The sequence below is a fragment of the Fukomys damarensis genome, unplaced genomic scaffold (genome assembly GCF_012274545.1).
Source record: "Fukomys damarensis isolate Sample0158 unplaced genomic scaffold, DMR_v1.0_HiC HiC_scaffold_13, whole genome shotgun sequence".
NCBI lineage: Eukaryota > Metazoa > Chordata > Mammalia > Rodentia > Bathyergidae > Fukomys > Fukomys damarensis.
This window is the reverse complement of record NW_022900925.1, coordinates 36592443-36601544: the sequence shown is the minus strand read 5'-3', so window position 1 is coordinate 36601544 and position 9102 is coordinate 36592443. Positions and strand designations below refer to the sequence as shown.

The window sequence follows — 9102 nt, the reverse complement described above, 5'->3', positions numbered from 1 at the left end:
TTTTTTGAGACATGATCTCACTGTGTAGTTCAAGCTAGCCTTGAACTCACTATGCAGCCTGGGCTGGCCACAAACTCAGAGCGATCCTTCTGCCTCAGCCTCCCTAGTGCTGGGATTATAGGCGTGTGCTGCTGCCACATCTGGCTCCTAGCCTTTTTAAAAATTATTATTATTCTTTATTTTGAAACAGGGTATTGTAAGTTGCAGAGTTGCTCAGGCAGGATTTGAAATTGTGATCCTCCTGCCTTAGCCTCCCTGGTGCTGGGATTACAGCTGTGCACCACCATGCCCAGTTCAGATTTTTCACTTTCTTTAACTTTATTTAAACTCACACATCATTATATGGCTAATGGCTTCCCTATTAGGCAGTGCAGCTTTGTTTTGTTTTATTTTTTTTTTGAGACAGGGTCTCACTGTGTAGTTGAGACTGACCTGGAAGTCACTCTGTAGCCCAGGCTGGTCTCGAGTTCACAGCGATCCTCCTGCCTCAGCCTCCACGTGCTGGGATTACAGGCATGCGCCCCCGTGCCCGGCTAGACCGTGCAGCTTTGGAAGCTACTTTGGGAAATGCTAATCCAAGGGAATATTTTTATTTATTTATTCATTCTACAAACACCAAGGTCATGACAGTCCCTGAACGAGAGCACAGAGGAAGGTTTTTGGCTCTCAGTGGAGGTTCAGGCTGGTCAGGGAAGGGTCTGGGACCAGTCCTGGAGAATGAGGCTGTAAGCGGGCAGGAGTGTGTGTGGTGAAACTCCTGATTTTACACTATGGTTTCCCCAAGTCAGTGCACGGAATATTTGTCTATCTGTAGTTTTTGCCCAAATAAGATCACTCTTTTGTAGGAGGGGGCCTCGCTGTGTTATTGCGGCTGGTCTCGAACTTTTGACCTCAAGGATTCCTCCCACCGTAGCCCCCTGAGGTGGCTCCAGTGCTGTGCACCACCACATGCAGCAAGGTCACCCTTCTCTCTCTGGGCAGTGCTGGGGTTTGAACCCAGGGCTTCAGCTTCAGGCGTGGTTGCTGGTCAAAGTCACTTCTTTTTCTTCTTTTTTTTTTGTACCGGGGATTGAACTTGGGTCCCTGCACTTGCAAGGCAGGTGGTGGAACTACTGAGCTAAGTCCCTGACCCCAAGGTCACTTCTTGACAAGTACAGGGTTAGGATTGGGCCATCTCGGCCACAGAGCTTGTGTGCCGTGTGCATTGGGCCTAGGCCCCATCCTCAGCAGAAAAGAAGCTTGGGAACTGAGCCACACTGCGTCCATTCTTTTTGTTGTTTTGGTTTGGTTTTTTGAGACAGGGTCTCACTACGTAGTTGAGACTGACCTGGAACTCACTGTGTAGCCCAGGCTGGTCTTGAACTCACAGCGATCCTCCTGCCTCAGCCTCCCGAGTGCTGGGATGACAGGTGTGCGCCACCACGCCCATCCTGCGTCCATTCTTTCTGGATCTTCTGAACACCCATGGTCCACTCAGCTGTGCTTGCTTTGGACAGCGAGCAGCTTGTTAAGGTGCAGCAGGCAGTGCTCGACTGTGTCCGACGGGCGGAAGCAGGCAGCACAGAGCATTGCAGGCCCCCTTTTTTGTTCTGAGACATTCTCACTTTGGTCCAGGCTGGCCTTGAACCCAGGCTGGGATCCCAGATGTGTGCTGCCGCTGGTGGCCTCTGGAAGGAATGGGTCAAGGTTTCCGAGCTGTGGCCATGCTCAGCAGCCCTGTTTGTTCTTCCTGAGCAGGCGATTAGTTGTCTGACCCTCGTCTTCCTCCCCTCTAGATGGTGTCCTACTCCTCCGTCCTCACAGCCATCAGTAAGGTATGACCACACCAGCCTGCAGCAGGGTGGGGTGGGCGCCGGCCCCTTGCTGTGCTCTGAGGCGGCTTCCCCTGGAGGCGGGGCTGGCAGGGAGCCAGTTCCCAGGGTCCGAGGCCTCCCGGAGCCTCTCCTCCGTTCTCTCCATAGTTTGATGACTTTTCCCGGGACCTGTGTGTCCAGGCCTTGCTGGACATCATGGACATGTTTTGTGACCGGCTGAGGTGAGGGCGGGAGAGGACCTAATGCTCCTGCATTCTCCTGGGGCATGGGAGAGTCCAGCCCGGGCTCCCACATTTCCACGCCCCGAGCTCCAGCTGCCTCCTCTTCCCTTGGGCTGGCATCTTTGAATCTTGTCTGCTGGCAGCCTGCCAGGCTAGGTGTTTTCCCGGGTCTTGGCTGGTTTTCCAGCTCTTCCCTAGCTGGGAGCCCAAGGCTCTGGGGACCGTCTGTAAGGGTCGGGTTTCAGCCTCTGGAGCCTGGACAGACTCAGCCTCCTCTCCCACAGCTGTCACGGCAAAGCTGAGGAGTGCATCGGGCTGTGCCGGGCCCTGCTCAACGCCCTGCACTGGCTGCTGCGCTGCACGGCAGCCTCGGCCGAGCGGCTGCAGGAGGCCCCGGAGGCCACCACAGAGAAGCAGCTTGCCATGTGTCTGCAGCGCCTGGAGAAGACCCTGAGCAGCACCAAGAACCGCGCCCTGCTGCACATCGCCAAGCTGGAGGAGGCCTGTATGTCTGGGGATGGGGAAAGGAGGTCCTGAGACCATGGCTTCCTTCCTCCCTCCCCGTGAGTGGTGCCCACAGCCCAGGGACTTGGGCGGGTGGCTCGGAGCCAGTCATCCAGCGGGGATTTCCTGAGCAAGCCTGGTGCTGGGACTCATGTCAGGTGGCACCTGGCAGGGTCCCTGCCCTCAGCGGGCACCCACCAGAGGGGCTCGAGGCCAGTGCATCGCAGGCTGCAGCTAGAGGGCAGCGTGAGCCGCCTGCTCTGGTCTCCACTCACTCACTGTGCACACAAATGACTCAGGCTTGAGCGTGACCGGAACAGCTCTGCCTGCCGCCTCCGACTCAGCTTCAGATGTTAACTGTGGGGCCTCGCAGAGCTAGGGACAGGCAGGGCTGTGGGGCGTCTCCTGGCAGGAGGGTCCCCAGGCCGCAGTGTGGCGAGTGCTGTGGTGGCGTGGGAGGGGCAGTGAGGGGGCGGTTGAGGGGATGCCAGGGCGGACGGAACCCATGTCTCATTAGGAAATTAGTTGATTACTTCTCCACGTGGGTTTCGTCTGGGAAGCCCAGAAAAAGAATTACAGTGTCAAAATGAGTCACGTTCGGTTTCTGCCCACTGTGAGCACCTGAGAAATGTCCCTGGCTGAAAAGTGGATGAATACTTAATTTTTCCCCATATGTCCTAGGAACTGAACCCAGAGCCTTTGCACTGAGCTACATCCCCAGCCCCTTTTTAAATTTTTAAGACAGAGCCCTGCTAAGTCACTAAGTTGCCCAGGAATTCAATTTGCAGTCCTCCTGCCTCAGCCTCCCAGACTTCTGCGATTAGTCATGAGCCACTAGGCCCAGTAGAATACTGAATTTTAATGAGTCTCAAGAGCTTGCCTCTTTTTCTCCCTGTGCCCCATGGAGGTCGCTGAGGTAGCCGATGTCACTCTTCATCACTTGACCCTCTGGAGCTGAAGTAGACGTGGCTTGTAGTTAAGGGCTACCGTGTGGTAGAGACCCCGAGTGTGGCCCTAGGAGTGAGTGGGTTAGACCGGCCCTGTAGTGCAAGCAGAACAGGCCTGGGGGCTTGGCCGGGCTGAGAGCCATCTCAGAAAAACAGCAGCGAGGGCCAGACTGGCCGAGGCGACTGTCCGGTGCTGCGCTCCTTGTAGGGATGCGCATGCGCATGCTGCCTACCCCCCCCCCCGCAGCCGCCCTGAAAAAAAAACCCCCCCCCCCCGCAGCCGCCCTGTGCAGTTTGGTGGCCCAGCACCCCCACCATGTCCTCCCCGCAGCCTCCTGGACCGCCATCGAACAGTGTCTCCTGAAGCTCGGGGAGACCCTGGGCAACCTCAGCAGCCCCCAGCTCCGGAGCCAGGCGGAGCAGTGCGGCGGGCTCATCAGGAGGTGACGGCCCGGTCGGGTCGGGTCGGGTCGGGTCGGGTGTCGCCTTCCGCCCGCCCTCAACCCTTGGGCCTCTGTCTGTCCTTCCCCCAGCATCCCCAGCATGCTGTCCGTGCACTCGGAGCGGCTGCACGAGACCGGCTTCCCCACGGTGCACGCGGTGGTCCTGCTGGAGGGCACCATGAACCTGACGGGCGAGACGCAGCCGCTGGTGGAGCAGCTGATGATGGTGAAGCGCATGCAGGTGGGGCCTCAGCCCCGGGATACGGGACCCCACGCACGCGCCCCGCTCAGCCCCGCGCTCAGCCCCGCGCTCTCCCACAGCACATCCCCGCCCCGCTCTTCGTGCTGGAGATCTGGAAGGCCTGCTTCGTGGGGCTCATCGAGTCCCCCGAGGGCACGGAGGAGCTCAAGTGGACCGCCTTCACCTACCTCAAGGTGCGGGCCGAGTGGGGACGCTGCGAGGGGACACACCCGCGCACTGCCTTCCCCAGGTCTCCGCCGCAAGCTCCCATCCCATCCCGGTGTCCCTGGCCATGGGCGGCCCCCTCAGCAGCTGGGGCTGGGCAGCAGGGGCACAGGCCTTGGTCCTCTGGCAGCTGGTGCCCGCTTTAGCCATGCCATTTGCCATCTTCAGAAGGGAGAGGTCTCCATGTGTTGTGGGCCAAGGGGAGTTGGGTCCTTGGGTGCCCATAAGCTTGCTTTTTTCTTTTTTTCTTTAGCAGACAGGGTCTCCCTATGAAGCCCAGGGTGGCTTTAAACTCACAATGTAGCCGGGCCTTGAACTTGCTGAGATCCTCCTTCCTCGGCCTCCCAACTTCTGGGAGCACAGGCTTGCGCCACCACGCCTGGCTCCACCCACAGACTTTCTTACTGGGCTCTAGCAGCACTGTTGCCACCGGGGCTGGAGTGTTTCCTACTCAGTGCCAGAGCAGGACATGGGGGGCCTCAGAAGTGGGTGAAAGAAAACTGACCCTCCTGTTTGTCCTCTTGCCTCCCTCCCTAGATCCCGCAGGTGCTGGTGAAGCTGAAGAAATACTCTCACGGGGACAGGGTGAGCAGGAGAAGGGAGGGGTGCAGGGGCAGGGGAGACTGTTTCTGCCCCAAGAGACAGGCAAGGAAGGGTCCCTTAGGCCCAGCGTGGCCTGTGTTCTTGTGCCCGGGAGAAGGCAGGAGTACGTGTGTGTGTGTGTGTGTGTGTGTGTGTACTGGAACATCCATATGCATCCTCGCACACACCCAGATCCACATGGAAAGAGGCCCGGGCGTGGCTCCGGCTGGCAGGGTTGCCCCTGAGGACGGGGCTGGGAGTCCCCGTGGGGAGCAGGGAGAGCCTGAGTGTCTGCCCAGCCCCGGGCTCCAGTGTGCAGCAGGGTGGGCCCGGAGGCGGGGAGGACTGTGCAGCAGCGGGTGCTGTGACTCCTGCAGGACTTCACGGAGGATGTGAACTGCGCCTTCGAGTTCCTGCTGAAGCTCACACCCTTGTTGGATAAAGCCGACCAACGCTGCAAGTAGGGACGTCCCGCCACCCTGCAGGGAGGGCCACCCGCCTGCCCCTTGCCCCACAGGGACAGCACGGAGCCGAGCACTGCAGCCCCTCTGCCCTGCAGGGCACCCGAAGGAGGCTGGGGCTGGCGGACGGGTCATCCTCAGGCCCCAGTGCTGACCCGCCTCTTGGCCTCGCTTCCCCAGCTGCGACTGCACGAACTTCCTCCTGCAGGAGTGCAACAAGCAGGGGCTGCTGTCCGAGGCCAACTTTGCCAACCTCATGGCCAAGTGGTGAGTGGGTGCCTCCCCGCCCGGGGCCTCCCTCTGCGCCTCTCCCTTCCATCTCGGGTCCGGGACCACAGAGATCAGGAGCTAGAAGAGGACGCTGACCTCCGCAGGCCAGTCTTTGGTTTTGTTTGTTTAATTTTTTTCTTTTTTTTTTACACTTTGTGGAGTTGAACTCAGGCCCTCATATGTGCTAGGTGAGCACTCCAGGCTGCCCTTGAACTCGCTCTGTAGCCCAGGCTGGCCTCGATCTCATAGTGATCCTCCTGCCTCAGCCTCCCAAGTGCTGGGATGACAGGTGTGCGCCACCACGCCCAGCCAGACAAGACTTTCTCTTAGCTGCTCTTTAACTCAGCCTCCTTTGTGATTAAAAGGAAAAAGTCCTCACTCTTCCTTTAATTGTAAGTGAACTCTCAAAATAGATGCGATTCCCGATGGCTGCCAGAGTGACAGCAGCACTGCACTGAAATCCCTTTCATAAACTTCAGCCCAACTCCAACCCCAAAGAGTCTTGTTTTATTTTCATATTTTTGGTGGTCTGGGTCTTGAACCCAGGGTTTCGTGCATGTGAGGCAAGTGCTCTGTGTCCCGACCTCCCCGGTGTCCTGTGCACGTCCCTGTGCACGTCTCTCGCTCTGAGGGGCCTAGAGTGTCAGCGCCTTCCCTTATCTGTTCCCCTCTCGCGGCCACCACTTATGGCCATAGCAAGGCGGACCGGGAGCAGGCGCCACAGCTGAAGTCGTCAGAAAATGCCAACATCCAGCCCAACCCTGGGCTTATCCTGCGGGCAGAGCCGACTGTCACCAACATCCTCAAGGTGAGTGCCGGCTGGGCTCCTCTCCACGCTTGCTTTGGAAGCCGCTGCCCCTGCAGGCTGACCTTTGTGTCCCCGTGTCCTGGGTCCTGGGGGAGGGGCCTGGACGGGACCCCGCAGGACTGTGACCCACAGTTAGCCGGGATGCATCGCAGAGCACGGGAGGACTTCGGGGGCGATTTTCCAGGTGGGAATCAGAAAGGAGTGGTGTGTGTGCCAGGCAGAGACGCAGGGAGGAGGTGGCCGGCTGCGTCTTGGGTCCTCAGAGTCCTGCATCTCCTGTCCTGTTCCCAGACCATGGACGCAGACCACTCCAAGTCCCCTGAGGGGCTGCTGGGCGTCCTGGGACACATGCTGTCGGGGAAGAGCCTGGACCTGCTGCTGGCTGCCGCCGCTGCCACCGGGAAGCTGAAATCCTTCGCTCGGAAGTTCATCAAGTGAGGACAGCCGAGCCCTGAGCTGAGAGGGGAGCCCGGGGCCATCCGGGGAGGAGGGAGGCACCTGGCCAGGTCTCCCCCAGGCGAGGCTGAAGCAGAGCCTTCTGCCCAGGGTCACCTCCTTTGGCCCCAGGAGCTCTTCCCTCCTCATCTAGATCCTGGCCTGGAGACCCTGAGAGCCGCAGGGCTGGGAGCCACAGGCCTGGAAGAGTTTGGGTTAGCCTGGTTACCAGTTACCAGTTACAGACTCCCGCCTGTGTGTTCACCTGAATGTTCTTTCTCTTTTGTGCTGGAGATTGAACCCAGGCACTTGGCACTGAGCTACATCCTTCAGCTGTCTTCTGCTTTTTCACTTTGGGGCAGGGTCTCATGGTACAGTTCGAGATGGCCTAGGACTCACTGTGTAACCAGGCCAGCCTCAAACTCATGGCAACCCTCCTGCTTCAGCCCCCTAAGTGTCAGGATTACAGCATTGGTGGTTGATCTGGAACTTGACATATAGGACATTGTTCTATTCTGTGAGCCATTCTCCAGGCCTTAGAAATCTTGGAACTGTAGAAATAACTCCTATAGTGACCCTGCTCATCCCGTTTAACCTGTCAGTTAACTGGCTCCATTCCCTCCGCAGCCTCAACGAGTTCACGACACACGGGCCGGGAGAGAGCAGTAAGTGGGCGTGGGACCGAGGGGCCCCTGTGCTCTTGCTGGGTGCTGGTGCTGGGTGCTCCCCACCCAGGCCACCTGAGGCCCTGGGAGCCTCGAGAGCCCAGCGCAGTGGGAGGGAGTCTTCATCCTTCGTTTGTTGGAGAGAAAGTTCTAGAAGCCTTGGACCCCAGGAAGGGATGATGTTCTAGCTGATACTCAAGAAAAGGATTCTGAGCCTCTGCTTTGAAGGAGCCCTCTGCTCCCTGACCTTCCTTGAACGAGTCCCTCTTTCCCCGCCTGGCCAGCCCGGCTGCCCAGGCTGAGCGTCCCCGTCCTTTTCCACAGCCAAAACAGCCTCAGTACGGGCCCTGCTCTTCGACATCTCCTTCCTCATGCTGTGCCACGTGGCCCAGACCTATGGCTCGGAGGTGAGACAGGAGCATGGGTAGCCTCGCAGTACCACGCAGGTGGGCAGAAGCAGAGGAAGCCGATGTCGCCCACACCTCCCACAGCCAGGCAGCCCTGGCCTAGTTGGCTGTGCTGGGCTGTGTCAGTGCCCAGGGGTCCATGCAACACCTGCGGTGGCCACCAGGTGGCAGCAGAGCAGTGGTCGGCCTCGAGCAGGCTCTCCCACCCGGCAGGTGATCCTGTCCGAGGCCAGCTCTGGGGCCGAGGTGCCCTTCTTTGAGACCTGGATGCAGACCTGTATGCCGGAGGAGGGCAAGATCCTGAACCCCGACCACCCCTGCTTCCGGCCCGACTCCACCAAAGTGGAGTCTCTGGTGGCCTTGCTCAACAACTCCTCGGAGATGAAGCTAGTGTGAGTGGTGGGTGGCAGTGGGGGAAGGCTGTCCCCGCACCCCGCACGTGTGCCCTGCGGTGACTTCCTGCACACCCCACAGGCAGATGAAGTGGCACGAAGCCTGCCTCAGCATCTCGGCCGCCATCCTGGAAATCCTCAATGCCTGGGAGAACGGGGTGCTGGCCTTCGAGTCCATCCAGGTAGGGACCAGTGCCTCCGAGCAGAGCACGCGTGGGGAGCTCGTTGGGTTTCATAAGACCGCCAGGTATGGTGGAGCACGCCTGTCATGCCAGTGCTTGGAGCCTGAGGCAGGAGGATCGCTGGGAGTTTGAGACAGCCTGGGCTACACCGTGAGTTCAAGGCCGGCCTGCACTACACAGGGAGACCCTGTGTCCAGACAAACCAAACCTCAGGAGTAAAGAACGGGTAGTCCCTCGGTGCAGAGGGCCAGGCTCCGCCGGCCACACTGGGGCCGGGAAATGGTGGCCAGGGAAGGGGAAGAGTGACCCAGCCACCCTTCCATCCCCCAGAAGATCACCGACAACATCAAGGGGAAGGTATGCAGCCTGGCTGTGTGCGCTGTGGCTTGGCTCGTGGCCCACGTCCGGATGCTGGGCCTGGACGAGCGTGAGAAGTCGTTACAGATGATCCGCCAGCTGGCGGGGCCGCTCTACAGCGAGAACACCCTGCAGTTCTACAACGAGA

General features: G+C 59.3%; 1 protein-coding gene and 1 non-coding gene across 2 annotated transcripts in view; both read left to right on the top strand.

Annotated features, from left to right (window-relative positions):
- Nucleotides 1-9102, top strand: part of Med24 (mediator complex subunit 24) — a 21617-nt gene that overhangs the window by 8213 nt on the left and 4302 nt on the right. Inside the window, exons 4-19 of the mRNA XM_010620012.2 lie at nucleotides 1776-1814; nucleotides 1962-2035; nucleotides 2320-2540; nucleotides 3818-3929; nucleotides 4020-4170; nucleotides 4251-4364; nucleotides 4933-4980; nucleotides 5355-5437; nucleotides 5619-5705; nucleotides 6405-6516; nucleotides 6808-6950; nucleotides 7579-7616; nucleotides 7941-8023; nucleotides 8237-8415; nucleotides 8498-8597; nucleotides 8928-9101. Coding sequence (XP_010618314.1) covers nucleotides 1776-1814; nucleotides 1962-2035; nucleotides 2320-2540; nucleotides 3818-3929; nucleotides 4020-4170; nucleotides 4251-4364; nucleotides 4933-4980; nucleotides 5355-5437; nucleotides 5619-5705; nucleotides 6405-6516; nucleotides 6808-6950; nucleotides 7579-7616; nucleotides 7941-8023; nucleotides 8237-8415; nucleotides 8498-8597; nucleotides 8928-9101 — 1758 coding nt within the window. The remainder of the gene's footprint in view (nucleotides 1-1775; nucleotides 1815-1961; nucleotides 2036-2319; nucleotides 2541-3817; nucleotides 3930-4019; nucleotides 4171-4250; nucleotides 4365-4932; nucleotides 4981-5354; nucleotides 5438-5618; nucleotides 5706-6404; nucleotides 6517-6807; nucleotides 6951-7578; nucleotides 7617-7940; nucleotides 8024-8236; nucleotides 8416-8497; nucleotides 8598-8927; nucleotide 9102) is intronic.
- Nucleotides 7777-7878, top strand: LOC117285924. Its single transcript, XR_004517052.1, has one exon. It is a non-coding gene; the product is annotated as a small nucleolar RNA SNORD124 (small nucleolar RNA).